Source organism: Chelonoidis abingdonii, chromosome 11 (genome assembly GCF_003597395.2).
Source record: "Chelonoidis abingdonii isolate Lonesome George chromosome 11, CheloAbing_2.0, whole genome shotgun sequence".
In the NCBI taxonomy this organism is placed as follows: Eukaryota; Metazoa; Chordata; order Testudines; family Testudinidae; genus Chelonoidis; species Chelonoidis abingdonii.
In genome coordinates this window covers 5,257,298-5,275,984 of record NC_133779.1, presented here as the reverse complement: position 1 = coordinate 5,275,984, position 18,687 = coordinate 5,257,298, and the positions used below count along the sequence as shown (strand labels likewise).

The window sequence follows — 18,687 nt, the reverse complement described above, 5'->3', positions numbered from 1 at the left end:
GGTGGTTGCATGTATGTTTCTGCCGTCTCCTGGACACACTCAGAACTGCTCCTGTGTGTCACAGACCCCTCTACCGCTTTCTGCTGAGATTTCCCTTTGCCTCCGGGGGCGGGGTGCAAGCGGGGCAGAGGCTGGGTTCTGTCTGTGCTGAGTGATGCAGCTAACCACCCGAATTCCTAGGCAGTGATTTGCTCCATCCGGTGACCTCACATTTGCACAGCACTTGTTCAGACATGGCTCCCTCCATCCCACCCCTGAACAAGTGGCTTGAGATTTCAGCGAGAGAAGCCAAGCCACAGGCCAGGGGTGGGTTGTGGGAGAAGGAAACAGCTGCTGCAGGGTCTGAGCAGCCCAGAAGAGGGCAAGGCGGGCAGTGCCTGGGCATGGTAGATCTTTGCACCAGCCTGAGCCCACCACCCAGGGGAAAGGGGGAGGCTGATGGGTTCTGCATTCTCGGGGTGGGGGAGGGGCGCAAAAGGTACAGGTGCCACAGGGCAGTTCCCTGTGGCCACACTCCCTAATTCAGACCCCCAGACCAAGGATCAGCCTCCCCACCAGTCCAGGGCAGTGAGGGGAGGCTGCCTCCGCCGCTGCAAGTGGGAGGGTGCCATGGGCCAGTAGGTTTTTGGCACTCTGCCCGCCATAGGACAGCGCTGCAAATATTTAGACATGGGGGGATTAGCCAGTGACTGCGTAGGGGAGGCTAAAGGGGGATTAATTCAGCAAAGGAAATATTTACATTGGGCTCAGTGCTGGCTGCGGCGTCAGCTCCGGCACCCGGATCCCAGCGTGGGGCAGAGCCGGACAGGACAGAGACATGCCGGGGTGTAGCGGCACCGGCTGGAGGGCAGAGTGGGCAGCGTAGGCAGAGGAAGGGGAGGATCCGGGCAGGGAGACTGAGGCAACTGGGGGCACACACAACCCCCAGGCCACCCCATGGCATCCACGCACACAGCTATGCCGACGCCCCTTAATCCTGACCCACAAACCCCTCCATGTTATCCCAGCCCTGGGTTCCCCCCTCCAGTTCTGCTGATGCCCCTTAATCCCAACCCACAGCCCCCCTGTTATCCTGGCCCTGGGGTCCCCCCCACAGAGCTCTGCCAACAGCCCTCACTACCAACCCGCAGCCCCCCCCATGTTATCCCAGCCCTGGGCTTCCCCCCAAAGCTCTGCCAACACCCTTCACTACCAACTCACAGCCCCCCCTATATTATCCCAGCCCTCTGCTCCCCCTCAAGACAAATTGATGACTGGGAAGCGACTCCGTTAAATTATCTTTAATAAGGAGGAAGGAGGCATTTAATTGCAAGTGCTATTAACAAGCCAGAGGCCGGACTGTGCCATTTCCACAAGTGTGGGTGTGTGTGCATATAGCCCAGCCAATAATCCCTATGCCCCTCTCCACCCGCCATTTGGATCATGCCCAGAGTATTGGGGGGGAATCAGTGTTGGGATCAAAGCTGCCCCTTTTCCCCTTGACCTGGTGTCCCCCTGCCCTCCCTCAGGGTGCTCGGCCTCTGGCCTCCTGCACCACCTTCCACCTTCTAGTTGCTGGGGGGGGGGTGTGAAATGTCCCTTATACCCCACCTGAGGGGCATCCATGCCTCTCCCCCCACAAGTCCCTCTGCCCCACACCGGGAGGGGCATCTCCCCTGCTTGGCCCCCTTAGCTCATGCTCAGTCTCGCACTGTCACTGTCCCCAGTCACAGCCCCACCCAGCCGTGTGCCTGGATCTCCTCTTCATCCTCTGCAGCCAATGGGTGCGGTTGGGGGTGGAGAGCCCCAGGTGCCCATTGGGCCCCATGCCCGGAGATGTCATGGTGCTGCAGTGGGGCCCATGGCAGGGCACCTGGAGGCGTCCGTGGTGCCCCCGGCGGGGCCTGGCGGGGCCCATGGCTAAGCTCAGTGCCTGTGGTCCCTGCAGCAGGGCCTGGCGGTGCCCAGGGCCCACGTCTCAGCAGGAGAAGTTGGGCTGGAAGGGGACGCTGTCCAGCCTGCGGGGCTCTGGGCTCCGACGCCCGGCCCAGGGCCAGCAGAGCAGCGTGCGCAGGCTGTGGAAGACGGCTTTACGGAACAGGATGAAGATCCAGGGGTCCAGGATGGGGTTGAAGGCACTGAAGCGAAAGGCTACCATGTCGCCCTTCTCATAGCCGTCCGGGGCCAGGCCGCCGATGTAGGCACGGATCTGGGGGGAGAGGGGAGGTTACAGCCACTGCCCGGGGCGGGGAGTGATGTTAGAAGAGGCTACAAGGGGGGATGGAGCTGGGGAGGGACCAGGGTGTGTGTGTGTTCAGCTCTGGGACCTTTTAACAACCCTCCCCCGCAGAAGTTTCTACTTATTGATTCCACCCCCCAAGCTCTTACACACAGCGGTTGCCCCCAGAGCTATCTGACTAGTGCTGGGAAAAACCCATAGAGTGTTGGGAACCCATCTACCTGGGATGCCCCAGTATGAGCCAAACTCTGGAGCTGGGGATAGAACCCAGGAGTCCTGCCTCCCAGCTCCCCGCTCTAACCACTAGACCCCACTCCCCTCCCTGAGCCAAGGAGAGAACCCAGGAATCCTGGCTCCCAGTTCTCCAGCTCTAACCAGTAGCCCCCACTCTTCCCAGAGCCATGAGTGGCCAGTGTCAGGCACCCCCTCCCCGTGGGTGCCTATGTGCTTAAGGTCTCTGCTCTCTAGCTGTGTATGACGAGGGGTTACAATCCCTCTCCCAAAAACTGGGGTCATGTCACCCTCCAATGACTAGTCTGCCTGAGGAAAAGAGTCTGCCACAGCTGCTTGCTGGGGGAGCTGCTCCTTTATCTCAAGCAGCAGAGGATCTGTTGAAAGCTCCGAGCTCAAACAACACTGGATTTACCCCCCCCAGCCCAGGGCTCCGCCTTCTGGCTCCTCCTGGCAGAGGCAGGGGCTCCGCTTCCCTCCCAGTGCTCACCCCAGCAGCTGGGGTGTCTCTGCTTGCAGGAAGAGGGGGCTGGGCCCAATGCACTCCTCTCCTCTTGCCCCACACAGAGCAGTGGGGCTGGGAATTAGCACCAGGGCTGCATAGGGCAGCTACCCCTCGGAGCAATCAGCTCAGGCTCTCTGCAAACCCCGGCAGCTTCGCTGCACCATTCACACCTGTCTCATGTTGCAGAGCTTTTCTCGCCAACCCCACGGCTGGAAACACTTGTTTAAATATTTTTATTGTCGCTGGGATCAGGAGCATCGAGGAGCTGGGGCCTCACATAGCCTTAGCTGGCCCTGGCTTCAAACCCCCCAGAGACCCAAGCCAGACTCACTGGCCAATCTCAAGGAGGGATTTATAGGTTCCATGGCCAGAAGGGACCCTTGTGGTTAGCTAGAACGACCCCCTGTATGACACACAATAATCCCTAGAGAACATCTCAACTCCCAGCCCACCTTGATTTAAACCTTGTCAGTGTTGGAGAATCCACCATGATCCCTGGCAACCTGCTCCCAGGGTTAATGATTCTCACCATTGAAAACTGACCCCGTACTTCCAGTCTGAATTTGTCCCGCTTCAACTTCCAACCGTCGGATCGTGTTTGACCTTCCTCTGCTAGACCGAAGAGCCTGTTATGCAACATTATTCCCTATGTTGGTACTGATAGATGGGGCTCAAGTTCCCCCTCTTCACCTTCTCATTGTTAAACTAAAGTCTCTCATGACCAGGCAAGTTTCCTCACCCTCTGACCATTCTCAGGGCTCTTCTCTGACCCCTTCTACGATTGATCAACGTCTTCCTTGAATGATGGGCACTAGAACTGGACCCAGGATCCCAGCAGCGGTCGCACCAGGGCCAAACATGGAGGGAAAATAACCTCTCTGCTCCTACCTGGAACTCCCCTGTTCATACATCCCAGGATGGCACGAGCTCTTTTGGCTCCAGCATCCCACTGGGAGCTCCTCTTCCGCTGATTATCCACCACGACCCCCAAAATGTTTTTCAGAGTCGCTGCTTCCCAGGAGAGAGGCTCCCCCACCCCCCTCGTAAGTGCAGCCGACATTCCCTGTTCCCAGATCGAGACAGTCACATTTTGCCGGGTTAAAACACGTATTGTCGGCCTGCGCCCAGTTTACCCAGCGACCCAGATTGCTCTGTGCCAGTGACCCCAATTTGGGTGTCCTCCACAAACTTTATCAGGGAGGATTTCATGGTTTCTTTCAGGTCATCGATAACACAGTTAAACAGCGAGGGGCCAGGAACCGATCCCTGTGGGACCCCACTGGAAACGGACCCACGGACAGTTCCATCTGGAGACTTGTCGGCCGGCTTTGAATCCGTTTAACGTGGGCCTGTGTGTCGTGTGGCACCAAGTCACAGATGGGGCAGGGGAGGCCGCCCGCTGTTTTGGGTCTGTCAGTGACCAGAGCCAGGCTCCAGTGAGCCCACTGTCCTGCCCCCCACCCTTGTGCCCGGGGCTTGGCTGCTGTTAATGGCCGGTGGAGCAGCCTTGCTGGGCCATGATACCCCACCCCTACGCTGGAGGCTATTTCTGGCCCTTCCTAGCCTCCCGGTGCTGGAGCACACGCAGGCTCCCCCCTCCTCACCCACAGGGCCCCCCAGAGCAGGGTGCAGCCTCAGGGGCCCCATTCAGACCTCAGTCCAGCTTCCTCCATTATCTTCCTTCCAGCAGATGCAAAGGGGGGACGACCCGTCAGGCTCTGCCCTTGGAGGGGGCCAGGAGACCTGGGATCCGTTTGTATAACCCCATGTGGGGGAGGTTTAGGTTGGATATTAGGAAACACTATTTCAATAGGAGGGTGGTGAAGCACTGGAATGGGTTCCCTAGGGAGGTGGTGGACTCTCCTTCCTTAGAGGTTTTTAAGGCCCAGCTTGACAAAGCCCTGGCTGGGATAATTTAGTTGTGGTTGCTCCTGCTTTAACAGGGTCAGCTGAGGGGGGGGCTGGGGCCCCAGGGGCCCCAGGAGCAGAAGCAGGTAGGGTCAATGAGGGGACAGATGAGGGCAGAATCTGTTCACAAAGCACCAGCGAGACCATCCAGGCTCAATAGAGCTCAGTCTAAATTAGACAAGAAAGGCAGGGAAACTGAGGCACAGGGAACTGTAACACATACCCACACACCCACCCAGGCCGAGGCTACACACTTTTGTGCTCCCCCCAAGCTGGATCAGGCCAGGGGCTCATGGAGCTCAGTATCCCGTCCCCAACACTAGCTACTTTGGGAGGAAGAGGGAGTGCAAACCGCCCCTTAGCAGGCAACAGTGGGATAACCTAAGCCCAGGTGAAGTTACCCCTCATCCTCTTGCACCTTCCCTTCCCACCTCTTTATTCATGGCCTCTCTCAGGTGCATACTAATTCAGCTGGACTCTTAAAGCCCCGGTGCTGGTGATGCGGGGAGGGAAGGATGGAAAGCAGCATCCTCCCACCTCCTCCCCAGAGCCAGGCGCATCTCCCAATTGTGCTGGCAGCCATGCCCCAGAGCTGGGCTAAAGCCCCCATGAGAGTGCCCAAGGCTGCTCCTCCACTGGGCAGCCATCACCCAGCAAGAACGGGAGGCACATGCTGGGGACCCTCTGCGCCCCTGTGCTGTCAGTGCACTCCCACCACCGCCCTGGCAGGATCACCCCCTGGTGGGCCCCTCCACTCCACCATGAGGACCTCCCTGCACTGTCAGTGCTTCCTGCCCTGGGTGCCCGCCCCAGATCGCCCACACAAACTGGGGCTGTGCCATGCCGTGGTTCCCCAGCGCCCATCCAGCTGTGCCACGCTCCCTCCAGGCCCATCTGGGGAATGCCCCAAAGACTCTACCGTCTCCTCCTATTGATCGGGGTCCCCCACTGTGACAAGCCACTGTAGGGGGGAGAGGGTAGCTGGGGTTGCTATGGAGCTGGTGGCTATCGCCAGGGGAAATCTAGAACCTACAGCTGATGTGAGTGGAAACGATCCCTGGCACTTGTTAATGACACTTTGTGAGTTAAAAGGCACCTTTGAAAATCATCCCTTTTACAGGCCCTGGTTATTGTCAGGCTGCCCGGGAAGGCCATCCGGCTGCAGAGAGACTCCCTCGCCCACCCTGGTGTGAATCAGGAGTCGCTCCACAGAGCAGCAGCAGGGTGGATGCAGGATAAATTCAATCCCGGGCAGGACAGAGCGTGTTCCCCAGAGAGGTAACTGACTAGTCTTCAAAACATGCTGCTCGACTCCAAGGAGGGAGGAGGTTGAGTGTGTGTGCTGCAGGGAGGAGTCCCAGATCCCAGCCTGCTGGGAACAGCACTGAGCACTGAACAGCTAGCAGACGCAAGCATCCGTATCACTCAGCAACGTCCTAGGAGAGGAAACAGCCTCATAAAAGGGGCAAGAGGGGCCGGGGCATGGGAGGAAGGAGATTACTGCCCTTTAACCATAAATTGTAATGGATAGCTCAGCCCTTATCTACAAGCCCCTTTCACACATGCTCCCAGGACAGCAGCAGCTTCCCCCGCTCGCGGGGAGAGAGACAGAAAGGCTTCTGGGGGTGTTCACCACCAGGGTGTCAGAGGAGGGAGCAGAAGGACACAATGGATACTAATACTGATCCATAACAGGGGCTCAGTCTATTTAGCTCGGCCAAGAGAAGGTTGAGAGAGGATTGATTACAGGCTATAAATGCCTCCACGGGGAGATTTCTTTAGTCGAACACCCCGAACAAAGCAAAGTGGCTGGAGCCGAAGCAAGACAAATCCAGACTGGAGATAAGGTGCGCCTCCACAACAAGGGAGGGGAATCGTCCCCAAGGGACAGGGCAGAGTTTCGCCCTCAAGATCAGCTGACTTTGGCTAAAAGCTCCGCTCTAGCTCCACCACCAGATATGGGCTGCCTGGAAGAAAGGGCTGAGCGGGACTCGCAAGAGATGGGAGTCTGAATGGGACTTTCATAGCATTTAAGTCCAGAAGAGACCCTAGATCTTCTAGTCACAGTCTCGCCTGGCCTTGAACGCTAGGACTCCAGCTGCCCCAGCATATATCTCCTCGCCTGCTGCCTCCTCCTTAACGCGCCCTTGTTAAATTTAATGCCAGAGGCCTCATTAAATTCAATGCTGCATGGCTGCTAGCTGGGCGGACAGCGCCCATCAGTCCCCAGCCAAGTTTGCTTCTTAAGAAGGAGCGGATTGTAAATAAACATCCCGTTCTTTGCAACCGCAGCAGAGGCCCCAGAGGGTGTGAAATGAAACTGGCCAGAAATGGACTCCCGAGAGACCCGACTCTGACCAATTCTCATGGTGCTGGCTGAGGAAAAACTAGAAGAAAGTCCAACGAGGAAAGAGAAGTGGTGAGAAAAGGGCTGTTGGTCGGGGAGACGAAGGGGGATTAAGGTTCTAACTGGACCATCTGTGAAAGTTTCATGACTTTTGATCGTGTGATTTTTGTTTGTTTGTTTCATTTTTCTTCTTTTTAAGGACGGGGCCAAAACCCGGATCTCACAACAAAGTGTGAATGGGCAGTAACTCCATGGGAATCAGCAGGCCCCATGTAAATCCAGAACAGCTGCACTGAAGACGGAGGACATGGACCAGTGTAAATCAGAAATAAAGGCATGGAAACCAGCGGGCCTAATTCTCTTCTCCCAGTGGCGCAGGCCAGGAGTGACGCCACTGAAATCAGCGGAGTTGCAGGTTCAGGTCTCTTGATGTCTGCTCTGTAACCAACTAGTGTAAGGAGGAGGGTGATTCATGCCCCAGGGAGAGCCCAGACGCACACCACACGTGACCGATGGTGAAAGAGAAACAGAGCAGAACGTGGCTGCAAAGGAATTGGTATCTCAGCCTCCCTCCGTCAGCTGCTGTCCTCAGTCATCCCAGGGGAAAACACGCAGAACCCCAAGGAAATCAGTGACGCTCGAGAAAGAAGAGGGCGTAAGATCAGAATCAAGCCCAGAGGCTGCGGAATGGGAGAGGAAACCAGTGCATGAGGCCAAGAAGTGTCACTTGCACCACCATGAGTGTGCAAGGGGAGGGCAACATGCACACTAGGAGGTGGAAGCAAAGCCGGGACAACCACCAGAAAGGAGGGAATCAAATTAAGTCATATGCACACAGACACACGCATGTGCACTCTACACCCCTGCCCGTCCAGATACACACGCACATGGGGGTGCACAAACACACACAGACATGCTCCCGCACACTCTCATGGGGGGCATATTTCTTCTCTGCCCTGCACCTTGCGCACTAGTGCAAAACAAGTGTGAAATGCTGGCCAGCCAATCTGGCGTTCGCTCTTTATGGTGTGGATGGCAGGGAAGAGTCACCCCTAGCAAACTCAGGTCTGCTTAAAAACACCTGAAAGGGGGTTTTAAAAAAACATATGTAGTCAGCTGCCGACTCTGTTCAGCTGATCCTCTGCCCTGAGAAAAGAAGATTTTAGATGGGCATCACTGCACGGGTGTCAGTGGGGTGACCCCCTGATTTGCACCCAGTGTGAGCAAAAGGAGAATCGGGGCACAGCTCCCCCGTTGCTCGCCCCGCAGGCATGGAAGTGGGGCCCTGGCGGCATAGAGGAGACCGCCCTCAGGCCCTGTGATCCTCACCCTCTCTATTTAAAGGCTCAGCCTGGAAAGGCAAGAAAATGAACCGTGAGAGCCAAGGCCTGGCTCTAATTTGCAGAGCCAGGAGGAAAACCGAACCCAATGAGGAAAGGACGAATCACGCTGGGACAGACGGCAGAGATGGGCAGATCTGCGCACGCTGGGGATTCCAGACATGAACAGGCAATGGGACGGGCAGAGCAGAGGCCCCCATCCCATTAGTTCTTGGGCCAGATCGGGGTAAATGGGCCTCGCTCAGAGGACTCCAGAGGTGCTCAGGCAGGGAGTTGGGCCCGCCGTGGGGCTGTTGCATGTTGCCGGAGCATTGGGAGCCAGCCGGGAGAAGCGATAGGACAGAAAGGCAATATTGAAACAGGTGAAGAAAACACGGGGTGGGACCGGCCAATGCACACTATCAGCGCCGGGCAGCCGATAAGCGCGGTAAAGCAGGGAGGGTTTGGAAGGACAAGGAGTGTGTTAGGAGCCGCGTTCAGCAAGACGCCTCATGGCAGCATTTGCTCAAGGCACCACGGAGTCCCATGAGCTGCCGGGACCACAGCAAACACTGCAATAAGCCCACAGTCCTGCCTGGCTACGGAGCCACTGCAGCCAATCAGACCAGCTTCTAAAGCCCAAATGTCCAGTGCCTGAGCTACAGGGAAATCACCACCAGCTGGGAGCAGTACGGGGGCTATGACACATGGATGAACAGTTCTGATTTCATCCACTAGGAAGCAATAGTGATATCACATACACACACACACACAGATGGGGTTGGACAGTACTCTGTACTAATGCGCCATCTCTCAGACCTTGCTCACTTTGTAAATGTCTGGGGGCCCAACTCCTTTGCCATCTGTTTCATAAATGGGGAGGAGGCATGGGGAAGTGACCTGTCAAAAGCCACCCAGAAGAGCTGGGAACAGAACCCAGGAGTCCTAGCTCCCAGTCACCCCTGCTCTAAACCCTAGACCCCACTCCCCTCCCACAGCTAGGGACAGAACCCAGGCCTGTGGTGTGTGCACTAGACCAGAGTTTCTCACCCTGTGGGTCGTGACCCAAAACGCATCAAAGGGTCTCAAGGGAGGGGTGTCAAGTCAGGAGGCTCTGTGGGACTGTTTGCAGAGCTCAGCCCACCCGCAGGCTGCCTAGGTCCAGCCTGGTGCACAGGGGCGCAGGGCCTCTGAAGTGGCCCAGCCACCACTCTGTCATGATGGCAGGCGGCAGCCAGTGGTATTGTGGCCCCATGTGCCAGCTCACGGTGCCACTCACACGAATTTGACCCACCTGGCCCCACTGGGAGGAGGAGTGGGCCAAACCTGAGCAGCACAGCCACCCCAGAGATTGCAATGCCCAGAGTGGCAGCTGAGGCCAGCCGGCCCAGTGGAAGGGGAGCCGTATGAGATGCTGCTGTGGTCTGCACAGTGCACTGTGTGTATATGTAAGAAATATTTAGCCAGGTGATTTTTGCACTAAAGCTATTTACTGGGTCGCGACAGGCCAGCGAGGTTGGGAACCGCTGTTCTAAACCACACACTGCTGCAAACCAGTCTCGTCGCCTTCCTGCCCCGCTGTTGGTTTAACAATCAGAGAACAATAAGCAGTTTGTTCACCTGGTAATCACCCCCAGGGATTTGCTTTTCTGATTGTTAGACCAGGAGCACAGAAGGATTCGAAGCCCTGGATCCGGTGTGCAAAGGAGGCCATACACCAGGGCATTGGTACCAGCACTCACTCCTGGATCCAGTGTGCCCTGGGGGTTGTACACCAGGCATTGGTACCAGCATTACTCCTGGTCATGTGCACCTGGGGCGTTGTACACCAGGCTTGGCACCGCACTCCTCTGGGTCCGGTGGCACTGGGGCCTCCCGATGAATATGACCTGAATAATCGGCCCGCTATCAGCACCACACCAGGAAACACCTGACGCGGTTGGAGATAGGAGGGTCAGGGCCGTACTCCCTCACGAGCTGGGAGGGGCAGACCCACCCTCCCACTTTCAGTTCCCGATCCTGACTTCATCCCCAAATCGCAGTTCTCCCATCGTGACGGGTTGATTTCAGGATCCCAAGCTGCACCCAGGCCAAGAGGATTTGGATGGGTTGCCCAAGGAGGCACTGAATTGGGAGAGCCACCTCACCACAATACGAACCCTGCACGGGGCGTGAAGTTCGACGGACCCGAGTAAACTCTGTCCCCGAGCACTGGAACCCCACATAGGGTTGGGTTGTCAGTCGTTCACAGGATCCCGGCATCGCCTAAGAACCTTCCTGTTGCAAACATTGTTCTATAGTTAGGAAAAAGATGGGCTTTCATTGCCCCCACCACAGCTGTTTCGAAAAAAGTACAACACGCTATGTTCAACGAACAGAATCAGTCAGAAAAGTTATCCAGTCTCCACCTCCCCTCTGCTGGATTTTAAACAGCCTTCCTGTTTTGAACCTGAATCTCTGATCTTTCCCTGCGGATTCATAGAATTGCCTCACCGCCCAGAAAGGCTCATGTCAAGCTGTAAATCCTGATCTCTGGCTATTTGCTGATACGCGCAGGGAGTGTGTGCCTGGAAGTTCTGCTCTCCCAGTGCCACACCCCTGTATTTCCAAGAAAGAGAAAGCGCAGAAGCACATCTGTCAGTGATCGTCGGGCTGCACTCTTAAGGCCCACATGGGAGAGAACACAGATTGTGCCCATGCATTTAGAGATCACGCCCAGCCACTCTGCCTGTCAGGACAAAGACCACTCCACATCCATGACTTGAGGCTCGCGAGGTCTGCTGAACTGCAGGAGCTAGCCGTGGCTGCCACGAGGTAACGTGTTACCGTAGTTTATTGTTTCATTGCGGTGTTACCCTGGAGTTTATGGAGAGGGTCTGTAATGGGGTTGGGTTTTAGGGCAGTGTCTATGTAGTAACAGCGGATGGAATGGATGTGAGGGGGTAGATGACGAGTGTTAATTGGTACATGGCCGCCCAGAAGTGGTGCAGTGCAGTCTGGTGGTGGAGCCTGGGTTTGAAGAAGAGCCCATGAGGGCCCGTCCCCAGTCTCCTGCTGTCAGCGGCCTGTGCCTTCTCTAGCATTCAGTTTCCTGTCACCGAGGGACACTCTGACAGCCGCCCCGCAATTGGAGTCACCCACAAGAGTCTTTTAGAAAGGCGAGCGATCCAGGGTTGGAAGGGACCTCAGGCAGATATCTAGTCACCCCTGTCCAAGCAGGACCAATCCAACTAAAATCAATACGCAAGGGCTTTGTCAGCAGGCCTTAAAACCTCCAGGAGGGTTCCCGAACACCTCCTAGGCACCCTTCCAGTGCCCTTCACCACCCTCCTAGTGAAATAGTGTTTCCTCATATCCAACCTAGACCTCCCCCACTGCAACTTGAGACCATTACTCCTTGTTCTGTCATCTGCCACCACCGAGAACAGCCTAGATCCTCTTTGGAACCCCCTTTCAGGTAGTTGAAAGCAGCTATCAAATCCCCGCTCACTCTTCTCTTCTGCAAACTAAACAATCCCAGTTCCCACAGCCTCTCTCCTCATAAGTCATGTGCTCCAGCCCCCTAATCATTTTTGTTGCCCTCCGCTGGACTCTTTCCAGTTTTTCCACATCCTTCTTGTAGCATGGGGCCCAAAATTGAACACAGTTCTCCAGATGAGGCCTCACCAATGTCGAATAGAGGGGAATGATCAAGTACCTCAATCTGCTGGCAATACCCCTACTTATACAGCCCCAAATGCCATTAGCCTTCTTGGCAACAAGGGCCCACTGCTGACTCATATCCAGCTTCTCATCCACTGTAACCCCCAGGTCCTTTTCTGCAGCACAGCTGCCTAGCCATTCGGTCACTAGTCTGAAGCCGTGCATGGGATTCTTCCATCCTTTTCTGACAAACACCTGCCCCCCCCCCCAACAGAATCCCGCTTTCCCCTCCAGGAACCTACATCTCACACACACACAGGATCAACCCTCCCAGGAGTCTATAGCATCCCTGACAATCCCCACAACGGATCCATACTCGGCTAGGGGCCTATAGAATGAATACCTCACACACCCCCCACCCACCTCCCTGATGGATACACCCGCAGGAGCCTACAGCATCCCTGACAACCCCACCTCCCAGTGGATCTACACACACTGCCCCAGGAGCCTATAGAACACCTCACAGGAGTCACAACCCCCTTCCCCGATGGATCTACCCCCTCAGGAATCTCCCTGAGCATCCCCCCCACCGCAGGAGCCTATAACATCCCTGACCACCTCCCCCCAGGTAAGCAGGGCAGTGTTCCTATCTAGGGAGTGCGATGTCGCAAAGCCAGGGGAGAGAGGGGGCGAGCAGCACCTTGGGCCCGTGGCAAACAGAGTCTGGGAACTGGTCCCAGCTGTGTTTGTCTTGGCCCTGTTTCCCATCTCTGGGGAGGGGAGCTCAGGGACGCCCAGAGCAGCTTGGAGCCTGGCCCAGGCAGCCTGGCCGGAAGGGATCGAGTGTTCAACAGATCTGGGGGGGATGAGGGGCCTCAGATGCTCTGATCCCAGCGAGTGCCACAGCAAATACTGGGGCAGCCAGGCAGGATCCTCTGCCTTGGCCAGTCAGTCATGGCCTCCCCAAGCCGACTTCCCGGATCCCAGCCCAGGAGCTCTCCCCAACAGGCTCAGTCTCCCCACACGCCCAACCTTCCCTAGGGGCATCCTCAGCCTAATGACCCACAGCCTCCCCAACCCAGGGTGTCAGACTCCCCAGTGCCCTCCAGGTTCCCAAGAATTCACAGTCCCCTTGCACCCTGCTCTAACCATTAGACCCCGGTCCCTTCCCAGAGCAGGGGATAGAACCCAGGAGTCCTGGCTCCCAGCCCCCTACCTTGCTCACACCACTAGACCCTGCTCTCTTCCCAGAGCCGGCACTTACCGTGAGGGGCAGGGAGCAAATGACAAAGATGATAGTCATGAGGGCCAGCAGGACCAGGTGATCCACCTCTTCCTCACCCTGGCTGAACCAGCTTTTCCGGCGGCGCTGGGCCGGCCCTAGAGACCCGCGCCGAGCCCGCTGCTTGCGGTACATCTGGCAGAGGCTGACGATGACGGAGCCGTTGCAGAGGAAGATGGCCAGGATGAGGAAGGCCATGAGGGTGGCGTAGGTGAGCGAGAAGGCGGCGGTGCCCGGCTGGCCGGCTGCCATCTCCACGAAGCACCAGGTCCCAGGGCAGTATTGCTTGTGCCGTCCGACGCCCAGGAAGGGCAGGCAGCAGAAGAGGACGCTGAAGGTGTAGACAGCTGGCAGCGCCAGCTTGGCCCAGCCGCGCCCGTTATGCTGGGAGTAGAAATAGGGGTGGCTGATGGCCAGGCAGCGCTCCACCGCCATGGCGCAGAGGATGAGCATGGAGGCAAGGCCGAAGAAGGTCATGGCAAAGGCGAAGAGCTGGCACAGGCCTCGCCCGCCCTCCGCCAGGCCCAGCAGGGAGGCGTTGCGGGCATAGCTGACGAAGACCACGGGGCTGAGGAAGCAGGTGCCCAGCAGGTCGGTGGTGGCCAGGCCAGTCACCAGGATGCAGAAGGCCGAGGACTTGGTACGCAGCTCCTTGCGATGCATGCCCAGGATGGCCAGTGCCACCACATTGCCGGCCACGCCAGCGGAGAACATCAAGGAGCTCAGCACCGGGCTGCCGTCCTCCCGCAACTGGGTGGTGTTGGCGCACAGGTCGGCCAGGGGCCCCAGGGAGGGCGATGCCAAGGGACCCGCACTCTTCTGCAGGAGGAGCATCGGCAAGGGCAGGACTCCCGGGTTCGGTTCCTAGCGCAGGGAGGGGAGCGGGGTTTAATGGTTAGCGTGGGAAGGGGGTGGCTGGGAGTCAGGATTCCTGGGTTCTATCCCAAGCCTGGGATGGGGATGGGATACAGCAGTCAGAGCAGGGGTCAATGGGAGCCAGGACTTCTGGGTTCTATCCCTGGCTCTGGGAAGAGAGCAGGGTCTAGTGGTTAGAGCAGGGTGGGGGGCTGGGAGCCAGGACACCTGGGTTCTATCCCCTGCTTTGGGAAGGGAGCAGGGTCTAGCGGTTAGAGCTGGGTGGGGGGCTGGCAGCCAGGACTCCTGGGTTCTGTCCCAGGCTCCAGGGCACCTGTAGATGAGACGCGCCCACGTGGAACCCCCGGAGATCCGCGTCCTGCTCGGCTCAGCCCGGGACTCTCCAGCGGCGGCTGGGAAGCAGCTTCTGCTCCTGTCCCGGCTGCAGGGCGGGGAGGGGCGGGGCAGCCACCGCCCACTTGTTTCCTTTTCTTGAAGCTGGGGGGAGGGAACCAGCTGCCAACATCAGCCCCGGGACAGCGGCCCTTGGCCCGAACTCCCGCGCAGCCAGGGAGGGGGCACCCAGAGCGGGGTGCATGGGGGAGAGAGGGATCGAGAGGGGTGTGTGCAGGGGTGGAGGGGAGAGTGTGTGGGGAGAGACAGAGGGAGTGTATGGGGGAAGACTGGGATCGAGAGGGGTGTGTGCAGGGGTCAATGGGGGGAAGAGACAGAGGGGGTGCTTGAAGGGAGAGAGGGTTCGAGAGGGGTGTGTGCAGGGGTGAAAGGGGTATATGGGGGGAGAGAGGGATCGAGAAGGGTGTGGGCGGGAGTGGAGGGGTATATGGGGGAGAGAGACGAAGGGTGTGTTTTGGGGGATAGAGAGATTGAGAGGAGTGTAGGCGGGGTGGAGGGGGTGTATTGGGGAGAGAGACGGGTGTGTATGGAGGGAGAGCTAGATGGATGGGTGTATATGGGGAGGGAGAGACAGGGGCGTGGATGGAGGGATAGTTAATAACAATCCCTGGCTCTTTTCACCACTGGGTCTCAAAGCACTTTACAAAGGAGGTCTCATCTGTAAAATGGGGGAACTGAGGCACAGAGCAGGGACGGGACCTGTCCAAGGTCACCCCGCAGGCCAGTGGCCAGTATATAAAGAAAGCCAAGGTCTTGGGCGTCCCAGCCACATTCCTGCAGCGAGGCCCCGCAGGATTGCAGGGCCGTGACCAGCCATCTGGAGGGAATGCGGCGTGGGCGACTTGGAAGGGACCGTGTGCCCGGAGCCGCGGCTCAGAGTGGAGGGTAGGTGGATAACGCCAGAGAGGGAGGATGGTTGGAGAACAGAGACTGTGGAAAGGGAGAAGCAGCATCCTCGTCAGTTTCTCGCATTCACCATCAGATCCCTTCTGACTCCAGACAGCTTTACCCGGGGGGAGGGCGCGGCTCTCTGGACTCCACATTTTCTGGGTTGATGTCGTAATAATTCGACCCTGGAGTACATCGCCGCATCCCAATAACCCTGAGCCCCAGAGCCCCAGCTGAGGTAGATCAATCCGGCTCCAATGGAATCCGCGGGGCCAGAGCTCCAGCTAGTGCAAAGGGGTGTCACTCCGTTGCAGTTAACGAGCCGGATCATCTGCTATCCCTTGAAGAGATTAACACCTCTTTACACCAGCTGAGGATTTGGCCCAGGACCCCCTTCTGTGCTCGTGTCCTGCCAATATTCCAGAGCCTGTTTTTTATCAGCAGATTCCATGGAAACATCAAATGCTCCAGATCCAATTCTCCACCCTTCCCCCACAACCAACAAAGCCAGACAGTTCTCTCCCCCCCCCACTCCCCGCAGCCCTCACCCAACCACCCAGGGGCTGGATCAGAGCCATCACCCTCTTAGAGGGCCCATTCCCCAGATCCCGCCCATGGCATCTTTCCATCATGCCCTGAGAAGTCACAGAGCAGGCTCCCAGCACCCTGATCTTTGATGGTGGCAGGGGTGGGGGGGTGAAAGGTGCCTGGGAATCCAGACCAAACACGCTTTGTGCCAGGCTCAACTGTGTCTAATCATAGGGGGGCAGGTTCTGTGGGACCCAGGGATCCAGAGAGCATCTCCCCACTCAGCCATGGGGGAAGAGGGTGAACCAGCAAATACCTGCCCTGATCTGGAGACCAATTCCCAGCCTCAGCATCAGCAGCCATAGTGTGGTGCTTCCATGCGCTCCGGACAATTTTTATAGTTAGATTTAATGGATTCATTGGGCCATCTGACATATACGACAAAATAGAGAGATCCAGAGATATGAGTCTTATTTATTAAGTGGATTACAGTAACACCGAAAGCCCTCAGCTGAGATCAGGGCCCCATCCTGGTGGGTCGTGCCCAGACACACAGTGATCCAGATCGGGGCGGCGTTGTGCTGAATGCTGCCCAGACACACAGTGACCAAGATCCGGGACCTGTCGTGACAGGCGCTGCATATGCGGGTGCGTACACACACGTTTACGCACTCTCAGATCTCGGGCCCCACTGTGCTGGGTGCTGCTCACACAGAGACATCTCCAAAGATCTCACAGTCGTCAACATCGACAAAGGGTGGGAGTGGAAACAGGCCCAGGATTAGGGGAGACCTGCCAAGGTCAGTGTCAGAACTGACCAACTGGGAAAACCGAGGCACCAACTTTGGTTGGACGAATGAAAAATTTCAAAAAAACATTAATGAGTTTCCCCTTAGTAAACTAGAGTCAAAGGGAAAACAGTTAGATGCAGCCTGCTGTGTGGGAGGGGACATCCCCCAGGAGCCCTGGCCCAGAAAAAGCCCCAGTGGGGAGAGTGGGCGGCTGCTTGGATGTGATCCAGTGACAGAAAATGTTAACGCCATTTGGGGGCTGCCTAGAGTCCCCCCATGCCACAGCAGAGAGCAGCATCCCTCCTGCCCCGTCTGGCTTTGAGCAGACACTCCCACTGGGGTTCAGTGCCAGCTCTGAGCCCTTTCGATGCCAGAGTCCCTCACACTGCAGCGCTGACGGCTGTCGCGTCTGGGACACTTTGTGACCAGGAAGGAGCGAGCAGATAGGCAGCTCTGAGAACTGGACTGATTGATGGGGAGACATGAAAAGAATTTGGAGCCTGATTCTCATTCAGGGTCAGGCCTCCCGGACTGCACGAAGAGGCCTTAAATTGAGCATAATTTACAGCCCCTTTACAGGGCCAGAGCCTGGTCTACACATGGCTTTTGTCCTGGTGTAGAGCCATCGGGCGTGATCAGATCCTGGATCCATCCCTTGGCCATCCAGGCTGCTCCCACACCTAGGATACTGCACGCCGTTCTGGTCACCCCCATGTCAGCAAAGAGAGATTAGAAATGGGAAAAGAACAGAGACAGGGAACAAAAATAATTAAATGATCCATGTGAGGAGAGATTAAAAAAAACTGGGACTGTTTAGCTTGGAAAAGAGACAATTGAGGGGGCATATGAGCGAAGTCTATAAAACTATGACTGGTGTGGAGAGAATGAAGTGGGAAGAGTTATTTACCTCTTCACATTACACACAAACGAGAGGTCACCCCCAAAAATAACAGGCAGCAGGTTTAAAACAAACAAAAGGAAGTGCTACTTCACCCACTGAACTGTCAACCTGTGGAACTCCTTGCCAGGGGATGTTGTGAAGGAAGTAAAACTGAGCTCAAAATGAGAATGAGCTAGGCTCCTGGAGGACGGGTCCATCAGTGGCTATTAGTCAAGCTGGTCAGGGATGCAACCCCATGCTCTGGGTGTCCCTAAACCTCTGACTGCTGGAAGTTGGGACTGGACAACAGGGGATGGATCACTCCATAATTGCCCTGTTCTGGTCATTCCCTCTGAAGCATCTGGCACCAGCCACTGCCAGAGACAGGCTACTGGGACAGACAGACCCTTGGTCTGACCCGTTCTTATCCCACAGCTCCACACCCCAGCCAAGGAAGCCCAAGACAGTTCTGGCTGAGTAGCATTAAAAACATCCTGATGGCAAGATGGGGACTCAGGGTGGAATCTACCGGCTCAGCAGAGCCAACCGTAAGAATGCAGCAGAACTGTGGGCTGACCCAGCTCAGCAGAAAGGAAGCCCCACGTACGTGTTGTCCGGGTGATTTATGTGTCCAGCATGGGCCCGCTCACAGCGCTGGAACAGAGCACCCCAGAAGCCAGCACTGATGGGCCAGACCCTCAGCCAGTGTGAACCCTCCACCAGCTGAAGATCATTCATACACCTGGGGACACTGGGGCCCAAAGGGGGTGGAGTGACACTCAACAGTGTCGGTGGCAGAGTCAGGAAAAGAACCCAGGAGTCCTGACTCTCAGTCAGTGGGGTCTAACCACTGCACCCCACTCTCCTCCCACAGCTGGA

The 18,687-nt window shown here is 56.9% G+C and overlaps 1 protein-coding gene across 1 annotated transcript; it reads right to left on the bottom strand.

The window, feature by feature from the left end:
- Window positions 1–1,265: 1,265 nt before the first annotated feature.
- PTGIR (prostaglandin I2 receptor) lies at window positions 1,266–14,684 on the bottom strand. Its single transcript, XM_032798016.2, has 3 exons — window positions 14,642–14,684; window positions 13,435–14,316; window positions 1,266–2,188 (listed from the first exon to the last, which is right to left on the bottom strand). Exons 2-3 carry the CDS (start codon window positions 14,284–14,286, stop codon window positions 1,958–1,960), a joined length of 1,083 nt encoding a protein of 360 aa, XP_032653907.1. The 5' UTR covers window positions 14,287–14,316; window positions 14,642–14,684; the 3' UTR covers window positions 1,266–1,957.
- Between the last annotated feature and the right edge of the window lie 4,003 nt (window positions 14,685–18,687).

Coding starts and splice junctions, on each gene's coding strand:
- PTGIR (XM_032798016.2), bottom strand. CDS start 14,286: ATGCTCCTCCTGCAGAAGAGTGCGGGTCCCTTGGCATCGCCCTCCCTG. Junction 2,189..13,434: donor TTTGCTCCCTGCCCCTCACG/GTAAGTGCCGGC, acceptor CTCTCCCCCCAG/ATCCGTGCCTACATCGGCGG.